General features: G+C 42.7%; 1 protein-coding gene across 2 annotated transcripts; it reads left to right on the top strand.

Moving 5' to 3' along the window:
• Positions 1–11,196: 11,196 nt before the first annotated feature.
• On the top strand, positions 11,197–14,236 carry p2ry1 (purinergic receptor P2Y1). 2 transcript variants are annotated; one of them, XM_029517554.1, is made up of 2 exons: positions 11,197–11,557; positions 11,803–14,236. In XM_029517554.1, exon 2 carries the CDS (start codon positions 11,835–11,837, stop codon positions 12,894–12,896), a length of 1,062 nt encoding a protein of 353 aa, XP_029373414.1. In that variant the 5' UTR covers positions 11,197–11,557; positions 11,803–11,834; the 3' UTR covers positions 12,897–14,236. The 2 variants fall into 2 exon arrangements, with proteins under 2 accessions (XP_029373414.1, XP_029373412.1); XM_029517552.1 differs by having other exon boundaries at positions 11,198–11,557; positions 11,806–14,236.
• The last annotated feature ends 956 nt before the right edge of the window (positions 14,237–15,192 follow it).

The raw sequence follows: 15,192 nt of genomic DNA, 5'->3' as shown, positions 1-15,192 counted from the left end.
GTTTATACAGTTACTTAAATGAAGCTCTCACAAAGGGTGCATGGATATATGAGGGGGATTTTATGGATCTGCCCCCATATTTGTCAGGATCCGGTTCGCCTCCGCTCAATCTGTGTCCGTGTTTTCCTTCTTTCCCAGGGCAGGGCGGTGTCCACCCTGCTCTGTGCACCTGCTTCAAATCACCTGACTGCCTTCCACACTCAGCTGTAGCAGTTATAAGCCGGTCTCATGTTGCACTTGCTTCCAGTTGGTTGTTCCATCTGTAGTGTTAATAATGGGCTCAGCCCCATCGGTAAGTTGTTGTTTTTTTTTTTTTCTCCTCGCCATAAGGTTCTGTATCTTTGCCTTGCACTCGCCCTTTTTTTTTTATCTGCCCAACCTCTGTCACCATCTACTGCCCACGTTACCAGCCAGGCTTGCCGGTGTTAAGTACAAGTACACAAGATACAACAAACACCTTTTTGTCAAAGTAAATAGTCACTAGTATCTGACCTGCATTACAGGTTGCGTCTCCTTTCTGTTCAGCTAAAGTTAATTCCTGGCACCTACAGCTTGTACAAAGAGGGCTGGTAACAAGTATAATGCTACAATGTGAGTGGCCATGAAGTTCAAATGTCTCTCCATCCTTCCATTAGTTACATTTCCTCAGACCATAAAGTTGCACTGATCAAAGTCCATAAATGTTGTGAATGCTGTCATTGGAAATCTGTTGTAGTTTGCAGTTTAGCAACTTCTTTCTCTCCTACCATGAAGATTATTTTCTCAATTTTCACCTCAGTGGCTTTGGCTATAATTGTTTTTGTCACATTGCTGCGTAGAAATTGCTGAGTGAAGTGTTCACTGAGGTGGATCAAATACAGAAAGCACATTTATTCAAAAAGCCAGCGAAGGTTCCACCTATGATAGCTCTGGCATTGAGCCTGAATGGTAAAGGCCAGGACAGCAATTTTGGTCCCAACCTCTACAAATGAAGTGCAATTGGATGATACACCTCCCCTTTTAAGCAAACCTGTGTGGCTGTGGGAGTTTCAGGCTCTGTCCCCTTGAATTCCTCTTCAATGAGTGAGCTAGCTAATGATTAAAATTTCTATTTTGGCCAAAACCCAAGTATTGGACAAATTGAACCTGCTAATGGGTTTAGATTCATTGTATCCTAAGGGGGGAATGTCTTAATTAAATTTCCTGGCAATCAAGACCTTTCACTCAAAACAACAAATGCCAATGTCATGGTGGAGCTTGAGGAAAGGCAAGAGATCATTTAATCCTTAGGGATTCAGTTTCTGCGAGCTCTAAATGACCATCATTATGAGAACTAATGACGTGAACCATACAATGTGCTGTACACAGGGGTGGATTTAATTATACACTTTTCTTCATTAACCTTGTATGTAGGAGGTTTTATTTCATGGCGTGGGACTTGAGTGGTCATGTTTCATGCTGCAAGTTAAGACTGCTTTATGGTTAAGAGTTCATCCTCAACATCAAAGTATTGTACTGCTTGGTTTGAATCAGCTTCTCCTCCCCTCCACTTAAATGCCTCAACTCCCATAGTGCACTGCTGCTTTCCTGTTCTTTTCTTTGCCTCCAACAACAAGAAAGGGTAGATTGTTTCATTCTTGGCACTCTCTTCTCTTGCAGATGCAACACTGTTGCTTCCTCTCTCTTTTCATATCTTTTTTTCTTTCCTTTTTTGAGCTCTGTAGTCACCCCTCCTCTCTGCTCCTCTTTCATGCGTTCACCCTTTGGTGCCGCTCTCTCTGTTACCATTGCTTCCCGTTGTCACATCTCTCTTCTCTCTATGTGCTGTCCCTTCATGTGCCTTTTAAGTCTCCCTTCCTCCTGCGCTTCATCTACCTCTCATCCGCTCCTGTCATGGTGCAGAATATTAACAAACCAACTGTCTGACAAGGAGAGACCCTTAACTTCAGTGTCTGGGAAACCTATGCTTCCTTTATCGCTGAGGAATTGACCCAAGGCTGGTTTGATTTGGCGACCAACATTGTCGCGTGGAGACGCATCATATTTTGCTTTATTCATTTATTGTTTGTGTGTCTAAACCACAATTGTGTCGTGGCAGTGTTTTGCTATTAAACACTTGTTTGCGAAACTGAAAGTGTGAAAATTTTGGAATGTGGTTCAACTACTCACTTCTTTGGAACAGATTATGTCTATGCACACATTAGTGTGTGTGCGTGCGCAAACTGCAACAGTTTCATAACAGTGTTTTTGTAATTAAACGCTTGCTTGGCAAACTGAAAGTAGTCAAAATTTTGAAATGTGGTTCATCTACTCACTTCTTTGGAAAGGATTATGTCTATGCACACATTACTGTGTGTGATGAGTGAGGCGAGGAAGCCTGTAAACCTCTAACATCTCACCTTTTTCTCCTTTCCTTTCTTCCTGTTCTTCATACAACAGTCGTGCTAAATTTAGTAACACTCCTCAGCATGTTTGAACATGTTAATTTACATATCATGTAGAAGGTATCTATAGTAAGAAATGTGATTTGTCTCAAATACACTAAGTATCTTTTTTTTTTTTTTTTTCCACGAAATGCCCAATCTCATTTGCTTTCTACTCTGAATGTTCAGTAATTTTACGGTGCCTTGGTTGGCTAATGGGAAAAGTTTGACAGTCATTTCCTTCTCTTCTTTCTTTAGTACCGTCTTTCATCGTTGGACTTTAATCCATTAAGGGTTTAGTGAATCAGAGCCATTTTGAAGATGGCTCACAAACAGGATCACAAAAGTAATACTACAAAGGTACTGTACATTCAGATGGCGCTGCCTATTTATGCATTTATCTTCTTCCACACGAAACAGGATGTTTTTGCCAAAGCATTTGCGCACACAAATATATATCACCAGCAATAAAACACAGCATCATATTTGATTATAGTGTTATTTAGATCTGTTGGGATTCTGGCAGAGTGTAGATCGATGTGAAGCTCTCCTCAAAACATGGTAATGTACATCCTGTGTATCTCACCAAGCTCCTGTGTCTCTGACTCAGCATCAACGCTGCTATATGGCTACACAAAGAGCTTTACTCTAATGCGCACCATTAGCCCTCGCTCTTTCACCCCCACTTTACTTTTAGCATCTCAGTATGTCAGCAACCTTTCTCCAGCTGGGAGGCGGGGCAACGAATGATTGACTCAGACAACATGCTGTCTAACAAATAATCTCTACCTTCTGATTTTTCCCTCATCCATCTCTCAACATGGCTCACGTTTCAAGTTTAGAAAAAGTAAAAACAAAAAGTGCTTGTGCTGTCATCTACGTGGAACCTCCTGTGTCTCTGGGTATACAGGCTGGAGCTAAAACAATTATCCTTTTCCAGTGTTTCTCAGTTAATGGAAACTTTACAGCACATCCATAAAAGAGTTTGAATATGGTGGAATGATGGTTGAACAAGGTTTGTTGACATCAATCAATTTTTTTTTTTTTTTGGCATCTTTCTTGCAAATCCATATTTACCTACTCCTTCATTTTGAAAATGGGTTAGCTTAACTGCACTGCTATTATGTGTCCCGATGTGCATCCACAATGTTGCTTAAACTTGCTTTTGTGTCAGCAGAATAGAACTGAATATATATGGATTTTTTTTCTTGTTACAAAACAAGCCACTCTTTCTTGGTGAAGAATCGTTGCATGCTGTTCCCCACTGCAGAACCACCCAGACGAGACAATCTCTGGAGACGGTGCATCCTCTGTGAAGCGAAACTGCCTCCGTCCTACAGCTCAAGATTTTGAGCTGTTTTCGCTGTCACTGCTGCAGATGCCCATGGATAGTTAACAGCCCTAAATGACAAATTTGTTGTTTCATGTAGGTCGCCCTTAGTGGTCGTGCACTGGATTGTCGCATATAACTTATATAAAAATGTATGTGTGTTTTGTTAGCTTATACATAACTTTAAACATTTTATATGTTTGCATGCATATTGCATGATTTGGGACGTTTAACAGTTACTGATCAGTGGCAGCTGCATTCATCCTCACACATACAGGAGTCATGCTTTTCATATTTAATCATGTATAAATGTGCTTCTTGAGAAATTGCTCTGTATAAAGACCAATCATCCCATTTACTACCATCCAGTGTATTTTGCTCCATTTTTTTAAGCCTTTGCATTGATGTTATACTTTTCCTCAAACCCATTTGTGCCTTCATTGAATCACTGCAGCAACTGGCTCCATTAGAGCATTCACCTTCTTAATTGCCAGAAGGCTTACTCTCATCTCATGAAGGCAACTCTCACAAATGGCTGGAGAAAATACAGACCAAGTGGGAGAGAAAAGTGTTCTTCCCCTGTTAATTATTTTTTGATTTCTTCATTTAATGTTTATAAGATATCTTAATTGTTGCATGTCACACTATTCATTGGATCTGTTGAAGGATAGTCGACAGTGTGATTGATGCGGCCAGGAAGGGCGGGTCAGTGGGATCAATTATCATTTGTTTCACATCACTTTGTAAATTCCGACAGAACTGATGTAAAAATAAATATATCAAGGAACTGAAGTGTGCGTGTATGTGAGTGTTTGCGATTCAGCATTTGTGTTCACTCAAAAGCAACTGCGGATTTGTCTAATGACCTCATTTGGTTTCTACGTATGGATGAGTAGAGGGAAGAAGAATGGCATGAGAAAATAAACAAGTGAAAAAGGCAAAGAGTTTAATGTTGTCCTCGAGATTGATGAGCACATTCCTGTTACACGAGGGTGCATGTTAAAAATAAAGGTCAGTTAAGAGATTGCTATATTGCTCTTTGTAAATTCTCATCTGATTGTTTCTAGCAAACAAATGCTTCTCTTGAGGTAACAGTGATCCCAGAGGAGCCTGTAAGAAACTGCTGAGGATATGGGAAATATGATTAAACCAAAACTTGCTTTTAAATCCTCAGATTAGATGGTAAATTGATAGATAAATAAATGAATAAAAATCTGGCCGATTGCTCAGCTTGGCAAAATTCCCCAAACATCATTCATTCAGGTCAGATTTCATCTCATTTTCATAGTATTTTCAATATCTTCTACTTGCATCCCATCACTCAGAAAAACACAAGCATATCAGCCACACATTGACTGGATCTGCTGTACAGGGGCTACATTAGTGTGGCATTAACACCAAACAGACACTGACCTTCTCTTTGCTTGATAGAAAGCCTCTGTGACATCCAGCCTCATTGACCAATTTTTTAGAAAGGTTTTGCCATTTGGTTAAGGTAGACAGATCTCAGATGTTAGAAATACCTTTTCGGTCATTCAGAGTTGGATAAACATCTTTTATCAATTTAAAAGGTTATATTCAATATGTTTATTTCAGCAATTGCCAGAGCATATGCATATGTGGCATATGCCACAGCTGTATGCATCTGTTTAGCTAAAGTGAATTAATCAAATTTCGGAGGAAAATGATCACCCTAGATAAGTCCACTGGTCTAAGCTCACAGATCCAAAAGTTTAGTCAGATAGGCAGAATCAGAGATTCATCAGGAATAAATCAGTTTAAGGAAGTCAGCACCATTTTGTCTTGGTGATGCCAGTAAATGGATCTTTCACATCTCGCCCCTTTGTGTCTGACTGAGGGTGCTTGGAGAACAGATCACTCAGTGAAGAGATACAGGTCTGTCTCTGGAAGATTGCACTTGTCTGTGTATCTAAAAGGTGAACATTATTCACTCGGCTGTCATGTTTACGTCACTATAATGTGGAGCTAGAACTGAATATCCGTGACTACCGCAGGGTAGTTTGACCCGGCTGGGTAGAGTGATGGGATGGCAGAGAGGAGGAGGGCAGAAAAGAGAAAATGGAGGAAAGGCCGAATGTGGGATTGGACACAAGGTTTAGCCTGTTGATCGCAGTTGCAGTCAGAGAAGCCCAAGGGAGCGGATGACCTTTGTGTGTGTGTGTGTGTGTGTGTGTGTGTGTGTGTGTGTGTGTGTGGGAACACTCCTGAGCTGTTTACTGAAAACTAAAAAATGCACCTGACTTCACTGACCTTTCTTTTAAGGCCCATCCAGTGTGACTGTTGTTTCCCAGTCATATCAGTAGTTCATGGCAGTTTAGATGAGTCATGAATATCTTCGCAGGCTTTTCAAAGTATCATCGGAGTCCTTTTAGAAATCAGTCCAGTTTCTGTAGAATGCACAGATTTCATGCATCTTGGGCCAGTAGGAGCAAGCTGTAAGCACAGCACTGACATGTCATCACATTTTGAGTCAATATGCTGTCAACAGTTGGACACAGAGAACGGTTACAATTCATTCTGTGAAATGTTTCTGACCACCTGCCAAGAGTCCAATGTTCCCTCTCCTTATCTGTTTGGATCTTGTCTTACTCTTTAGGGAAATATCTTACTCTTCAGCAGGTAAATACTACACTGCGTTTGTGGGCTTGTGGATTATTTGTTTGGGGTCTGTGTAGGCGTCCAGTCATCCAGGCTATAGGAAGCTGATGCTGGGGCAGCTGCACTCAGTTGATTCAATTCTTGAAGACATTTCACCTCATCTGGCTTCATAACAGGCTTCATCACTTCTGATCTAAGAGATGTTCTGCTGGAAATCACTGTCTGCTGCCGTAGATTTATGGACTACCATAAGAAGGCACCCTCCTAGTGAGGGTGGGCTGCACCCTGGACAGGTCGCCAACACACAGAGACAAAGACAAATAACCACCCCCACTCAGACCTATGGGCAAATTAGAGTCACCAATCAGCCTGGACTTTAACTGTTGGAGGAAATCCAAACAGAGAACATGCAAACTCCAAAGGCCCGGGAATCGAACCTACGACCTTCTTGCTGTGAGCCAACAGCGCTAAATGCTTATCTGCCACGCTGCCCCTGTAGTGTGTACTCTTTCAAATGCCATGGGTTCTTTTTGGAAGACAAATTTTTACCTCAAAAGGTCTGATTTCAAACTGTGATGCGATAAATATTATCTTTTGATTCCAAATACGTTAGCTTCAAAAATGTCACTGTGAACACGTGTCCTGTTCCAAACATAACACCGACATTTTTAAAAGCTGACGCATGCTGATCCCACTGTGTTTGGTACCAAGTTTGTTGGCCAGTGAGCCATGCAGCATCATTACAGCCAGCGTCGCACTGGGAGTCACTCAGGCTATCAGACATGCTATTACTGGAAATGTGGCAGAATATTTCGCTGCTCGCAGCCCCTCAGTGTGGAACGAGTGTCGCACTTGATGGGTGTTTTGGTTGAAAACACAGAACAAACATGACACAATATGGGTTCCCTATGTGGGTAAAGCCCACTGTGCAGGCGCTAATTCAAAGAAAAGGGTATAGAATATAAAGAGAGGGCGAGAGAAACATGTGAGACAAGTTGGAAAGGGTAACAGAATGGTGAAGTCATGCAGAGTGACAGAGGCAGAAGAAAATTTCATTATTCTCCAGTCTAGTCTGTTGGAGAACTGATAAAAGAGATTAATAGCAGTGGAGATATTTATCAGAAACATGGTTGTGTTGTTTCTGATGGTCCTAAGGGTGTGCGATAAGCCTGGAATTGAATGATGGGAAAAAAAAAAAAATTCAATATAAAAACCGAGCACATATAAACTGAGCACAAATGCAGACAGAAAATAATAAGATGAATGGAAGGGCAGAAAATAGAGGAAAACAGAGAAGGTCGAGTTATAGAGATACGGAGGATTAGTGACAGTAAAGGAAAAAAATGAATTTGGCACAATTAGACTAATTTGCACAACTAGGTTTTCCTAATGAGTCAGGTGCACGCTGGTCTGAGTGTAATGAGGCGGCTTCGGGGGCCGATTTTCCTCACTCCCAGAATCCCACTTTAACAGTTAGTGAGGAGAATGACACAAGCAGGAAGCGCCATTAGCCACCCCGGCCCTAATGGTGACTGGGGTGTCAGAGCAGCCGGCAGAGCAGGAAGTAAAGAGATACAGGTCAGAGACTCTCCCGTCTGTATTGCACAGTTGTTCTTATGATTACATCAGGGACACGAGAGATGGTGATTACACTCAATCAGCTTCGAGACTGCTGGCAGAGGGGTGAAACTCGTGCGCTGGTGGAGTTGAGAAAGGACTCGATGGGCTTGTTAAGGATGTGTTCTTAAGTATCTCAGCTGTACTGCTGAAGTAATGACCTGTTTTAAAGCATCTGTAATAATGTCACATCTGTGCATTCCCTTTTGCTTCTTTTCCGCAGTTGGGGCCTAATGATGCGGTGGTTTTGGACTGAAAGGCACTGATCCGGAGCGTACACCGAGGAGATAGGAGCTGCAGAAGGTAATTTCAACTTTGTCCTTATCTAACTTCACACATGGAAGCGCGTGCAGGGCAACACTGCTCCCTCAGATACGGAATGGTTCTGACTGGGAACACCTGACTCACTGAAACCTGTGACACTGTGAGCAGAATAAGTTCACCTCAGGCCAACTTTATCCACCAATAACTTTCAACATAGTTGCAGTTTCCTACTCTATTTAAATTTTAATAGAGACAATGCTGATACATTTTTTCATTTTGCTTGGACATTTTGTTTAATTTTTGCTTATTTAAAATTTTTAAAGGTTCTGGGTTCGAGTCCCAGGCCTGGGACCTTTCTGTGTGGAGTTTGTATGCTCTTCCTGTGCCTGCGTTGTTTTCCTGCTAGGCACTGGAGCTTCTTACAGTCTGTGGACATACATTTTTAGGTTAATTAGTGACACCAAAATTTCCCATGGGCCTGAATGACAGCGTGGGAGGTTGTTGTCTCTGTAAGTCTCCTGTGATGGATTGGGCCCCAGCGTCAGCTGGGATTGGTTCCAACCCTGACAGATAAGCGATTTAGATAATGGGTGAAACCTTTGTCTGTTTATTTGTCAGCAGACTTTGAGGAATGGGGCGCAGGCCATGGAAGAACATGTTCCACTTTTTTATGGTGGTGCATCCAACTTAATGTGTAGGAATGTTTGGAACACATCTTTATTTTACTCTGCGTGGTGCTTTATTGTGTTGTTCTTTCCTATTGTGATCCATATTTTGAAATTTATGGATTTTTGAGATAATTTTATTTGAAGTCTTGAGTCATGAAGTTGAGTGGGGTTTTATCAGCTAGTGAAGTAAATCTCAAATGGTGAAATTCATCAGAAGTCACACCTTTGCTCAGATTTCTGATTTATTCTCTTTGTCTGCTCATTGCAACAAGCAACTGCATGCTCTCAGTAAGCTGTTGGAAGTCTACTGAAGGTGACAAAGTTTTGTTTTTTTGCTTTCCCAGATTTTTTACTCACCTTTCTACCAGGTGTGCATGACACAACATTGGCTTAATGACAAGACGAACAGTAAGGAATTGCAAATAAAGGTAACAGGAAGAACTTTCAAATTAGAAATCATATCTAATTATCACTGTAATATGTTGTTGTTAGTCGGTATCAGCTCGATTGTGCCACACAGCAACTCCAAAAGATAATTCCCTTTCATTTTGGAGGAATCACTCGAAGAAAGGTTCAAATACCTTTTAGGAATGTAGCGGAAACATGTAACACCACCGACAGGTTCAGCCACACTGACCTTGCAAAAGTTTGTGCGTAATACATTTAAATTAACCTTAGTGTGCCCAATATGTCTCTGCTCCTGTCAGCCTCTGAGGCAGAAAGTGGAGATCAGTGCCAAACAGGATAAGGTCCGTGACACATCATGATAAACTGCATCTTTGCTTTTTCATTTAGCATCTGTCTTCAGAGACCAAACGGAGGGTGCTTTGTTGACGTGTATAGGAGAAGACACTATAATCAGGTACTCTCAAACTGTCACGAGCCAAACCTGCAGAAATCTCTTTTGAAGTCCACCTCATTGCTAACTGCTGCACGGTTGCTGTGTTTAGTGTTCACTGAGAGGATAAACCACAAGGGGCTATTCCATCATCCTCCGTGTTTTGGCAGCTGCACTTACACTGTTGGATATCTTAAACTCACTAAAGTAAAACTGAAGTGATTTGTCCTCTCATTTTGTAGTTTTTCAATGCACTACTATTGTTTATTTTGAATAAGATGTGTCACATTTATACTGCATTAGCATGTTGACTAAATATAATATATGGACAGATTTTTTTCAAGAGAATTTAGCCTGCTCCAGCAATATTTAAATGTCAGTGTATTTTGCAGTTTGCTGAGTTTTTTGACATTCGATCCGGGAAAATACAGAGAAGACTAAACAACTGCTCATAGTCTCTGTTGTGCTGCAATTTACAGTTTTCAGTTTCTCATGCCTTTCCTAAGTAGTTGTTGTTTCACAATAATTTCGTGCTGTTTCTTTTTCACTATGACCATACTGAAAATACAAATACATATGATTCATGCTGAGTTTCAATGTCTTCTTTTCTTTTTGCTTTTGCAAAATAGATGGAAGAAAATTCGAAGCAGCCTCATAGCTACGCCTAATACACTCTGGTGGACCATAATGTACATCTCCCAGGTTTATGGTGGCCGTTTATGCTCTACTTCATCAGCAACCTCCATTAGATTATTGCTAAAGTCTTGGCTTGCTCCACTTTTTCAGATGTTTGGCACGGTGGCATAATTAATTTAACCTTTGGCTCTCTCAGTCCCCGGCCATTCTCCTCCATCCTCTGCAGGCAGCTCCTGCCAGTGTCTGCTTTGTCCTTGGCTGCTCTCTCCCACACAGCCAGTGTTCTGCCTCAGCCTTTTAGTTGTCACACAATATTCCCATGTAGCATACAGAAATATGTGGTTTTTATGTTTCTACCCTGTTTAACGTTCTCATTTCCATTTTAATCAGCGTCCTGATTGGACACTGACTCTTTGGAATTGACAGTAATTGTGTAAGTATATCTTAAATTGCAAAATGTGAGTCGCAGTGAGGAAATCCATAACCATCTATTTATGACTATGTTCCATAATAGCGAAATCCAATTTAAATGATAATGCCCCGGCCTATTTACGGCCTAATTATCCAAATTTACTTCCACCGTTCATATTGGAAGAGCAGTTATGCTCCACGGAGTAAATCCTGAATGTTCCTCTGGTCAAACAGGGGGATGCTGAGTAAGCCTGCTGTGAATCTGAAATGATCTCTAATCCTGGGGAGGGTTAAGCATTCAGCCCCCCTCCGTTACCCCGCCCTGTGGTGGTGGGTCCCATCTGATCGGGGTCCGGCAGTAGGCGGGAGGAGGAGACTGGAAGCTGCTCGGTGGTTTGGTGCGGATCGGATCGGAGCGGAGCGCAGCGCGCCTCCCCTCTCCAAACCCGGAGAGCTTCCTTTCTGCTTTACGGAGTCTGTTTGCAATTCCTGCTCTTCGTGCCAGAGCCTGCAGCTGTCTGTCTCTCCCTCGCTCTCTCTCTCTCTCTCTCTTGTGGGGAAACCGTCTCCTCTCAGGAGGAACCGAAGCCAGACTTTTTTCTCTCTTTAAAAAAAAAAAAAAACCGTCAACAAGACTAAACGGATCTCGCAACTTTTAGACGATTTCCAATGAAGACACCTGACAGCGCGTAAACGCGCCATCCGCGAGTTGAGCTGAGCTCTCTGTGACCGCGAAGGCTACAGGAATGTGGGATACAAGTCTATCTGAAGGGTGAGTGTTTCTGATCCGTCTGTCAATGCTTTCCCAGTGTGCGTGTGCGTCTGTGTGTGTCTGTTTTTGTGTATTGCACAGCACATTGTCGCTCAGCAAATTGAAGTTTCGAGAGTCGAGGTTCGTTTCCAACGCAAATCCCGTTTTAAATGACCGTTCTGCTATTTCTCTGTTCGTGGTTACAATTGCATGCTAATTATGAAACGCAACGTCAATTACTCTCTCCTGTGTCCATCCCTGGCCAGCAGTGAAACGACCTGGATCTACCCCTGACACCATGACCACAGACTTGAACTTGACCTCCCTGCTGAATGTCACCGATCTCCACAATCACTCCAGAGGATGTTCTCTCACCAAGACGGGCTTCCAGTTCTACTACCTGCCCACCGTCTACATCATGGTCTTCATCACGGGGCTGGTGGGCAACAGCCTGGCCATCTGGATGTTTGTGTGCCACATGAGACCCTGGAGCAGCATCTCCGTCTACATGTTCAACCTGGCTCTGGCTGATTTCTGCTACGTGCTGTCTCTGCCATTCCTCATCTTCTACTACTTCAACAAAACGGACTGGATATTCGGGGACGTGCTGTGCCGACTGCAGCGCTTCATATTCCATGTGAATCTGTATGGAAGTATTCTGTTTCTGACCTGCATCAGTGTTCACCGGTACACCGGCGTGGTGCACCCACTCAAGTCTCTGGGTCGACTGAAGAAGAAAAGCGCAGTCATTACCAGTGTCTTGGTGTGGATGGTGGTAGTTATAAGTATCTCACCCATCCTTTATTATTCCAGGACCGGCTTGAAACGTAATGCCACCACTTGTTATGACACAACCACCGAGGACGAGCTGCCGGGTTATTTCATCTACAGCATGACGCTGACTGTATTCGGGTTCTGCATCCCTTTTATTATCATTTTTTGTTGCTATGGCATGATTGTGAAAGCATTGATCTGCAACGACATGAACAACGCCCATCTGCGGCAGAAATCGATCCACCTGGTTATCATTGTGCTGGCAGTCTTCGCCGTTTCCTACCTGCCTTTCCACGTGATGAAGAACCTCAACATGAGGGCCCGGCTGTACTTCCAGAGCCCCGACATGTGCGAGTTTAACAACCGTGTCTACGCCACCTACCAGGTGACCCGGGGGCTGGCCAGCCTGAATAGCTGCGTGGATCCTATTCTTTACTTCCTGGCTGGAGATACCTTCAGGAGGAAGCTGTCGCGGGCCACTAAAAAGCCCTCCAAGAAGGGGGACGCCATTCTCCAGTCCAAGAGCGAGGAGACGGCGCTCAACAGCCTGGCTGAGTATGTCGAGAATGGGGACCGGAGGCCGTGACAGGGCATCTCTGTGTGCCTACTACTGGGTCTGGATTCCTGTTAGCTTTAGAAACCGCAATGGACTTGGTACTAAGTGAACATGTGCACAATTTGCACTGAAGGTTGTATGTAGAATCTAGAAATGTAGGAAAAATACTCATTTAACCTTATGTTCACAAATGTGTGTTTGTAGTCGATGTTAAGCTATCGCACTGTATCGTCCTGTACGCCTATTGTACTCTTTATGTTCGAGCCATCACTCTTCAATCTCATGAAATAGCTGGCTTTACTACACTTAAACAAAATGAACATTGTGATCGGACAAGCTGTTGGAAAATAGATTTCCCGACAGCTTGGTAATGCCCTGTTCATCAATTTGATCAGGAAAAATTGGACTGAGGATCAATAGCACCTTTTTCGAACCACTGAGCTCATGCTTAATCTATAGCTATTAAGCATCTGGGAACTGTGGTTAAGTGTAACTGTGATGGCTGTTCGAGAAAAAAGTAAATGCACTGAACATGACATTGCTGCATGGGTGTCCCATGCAGACACTGTAATGCACTATGTCGGGGGGGGGGCTTCTCTGTACAGAGGGCCACCCATCACTCATTTCTTTCTCCATCGATTACTGACTGTGCGAGGAATGTGGCAGGCCAGTTTTTCTTTTTGACAGCTCTGAGGTTTAGGTCTACTACCACTCTGTTACCACAACCATACCCTCTCCTTGTTAACCTATTTCCTCCGGGGGAAAAAAAGAGAGAAAGTAATACTCACAGTATTTTTGTGTATATGATACTACAGTGAATGTTTTTTTTTTTTTTTTTTAATTTAGATGTGCTTTACAGGATGTTGTGATGTTCTAGATGGATTTGTGCTAACCGTTTCGTTTAAGTCAGTGTCACTAACCCAGACTTTAGTGCATGAGTACAGTATCAAATCCCATCAGTGAAACTCTCAGCAGGTTCAAACTGCTCCACTCTTACCTGAAACGTAGGGAATAATAGCTTATCAGAGACCTGGACAGACACGCATACTCACCTGCTTTGTGTCTCTATCAATATTGAAGACTTTTTGTATGAGATACCTCAGAGTCAATACTGCACTGTTTGTGTTTTGACAAATAATCATTGTTCAGCTCATATTGTTCTGTTTTGTGTCTGTTGTAGTCATTCTGGAAAAGAAATTGTGGCGCTCTCTCAGTATATATTTTACTCTGGACTGCATGGATGTTTCTACTAATACATTTGTACATCTGTGATGCCGTCGGCTATTGTCAGGAAAGGAAGTGAATCACCTGTAGAGAATATTTGGGGCCATGTGTATCTTTGTCAATAAATTTTTATATTTAAAACTTGCCAGACATTGTATTAATACTCACATAAATCTGCTGGGACGGTGGGGTAATTGTGAGTCACTGATTTATGGTATTTTGTTACTGTGTTTGCACCAGCGGCACTGTTGGTTTTGGAGAAATTTCATGCAGAGTTGAGTCCTTGCTGCTCCTCCTCTTTCTCTGTGCTACTGTTGACTTTTGTTTTTCAGCAGAGCCGGGAGGAAGCACGGGGACGAGGGAGGAATAAAGAGTGGCACCTTTTTTCCTGTGTTACCCTAAGACAGCTTTTGTGTCCTTCACAATGGTGTGGGGGGGTTATTGATGCAGACAGGGGTGCTGAGGCTGTGGCCAGGAGCCTGGGGCCACACTGTGTTGTGGGCACAGGAAACCAACCAACCGTCTTCTTTCAAGCAGGGCCCATGAATACAAACTGCTTTTGATTTCCCAGCTTTGAGGAGTGAACAGCATAGCTGGTTTTGGCAAATGTGAGCGCTTTAAGGCAATGAAGACCTGATTCAACTTGGTCGCTAGTTTGAGCTCTTATTTCTGCATGTTGGTTATTGCTCGTTGTTTCTGCAACAAAAGCAGTTACTGTAATATGCTCATTGGCCGCAGGTATCCTAAGAGACGAGTATTTCTTTGTACATGTGGGGCATATACGTCCCTGTCTCTGTGTGCACATGATCAGGTAAAATGACCGTTGGATTCAGTGCTTTTGAATCTGAGTGTCAAATCTCAACTTGCAGAAAGTTGGGACGTTTGCCAGCGTCTCTTCCCTCCCTTCCCAACCACCATTCACCATTTTTCCTCTCTCATCATTCTTCTAAGTTTAGAATTTAAAGAAAGGATCTTCTTCATAGCATTCCCTCCCCTTCAGGGAAATACTACTACAGTCAATGTTGATGGGGTTGAGCAGGACAACAAAGGAAAGAAAGAAGAGTCGAGTGTTAAAAGTAATGGCATTTGTGGACAGCGAAGT

The sequence above is a fragment of the Echeneis naucrates genome, chromosome 13, assembly GCF_900963305.1.
Source record: "Echeneis naucrates chromosome 13, fEcheNa1.1, whole genome shotgun sequence".
Classification (NCBI taxonomy): domain Eukaryota; kingdom Metazoa; phylum Chordata; class Actinopteri; order Carangiformes; family Echeneidae; genus Echeneis; species Echeneis naucrates.
Note: the sequence above shows the minus strand (reverse complement) of the source record. Positions and strands in the feature narration are given on the sequence as shown.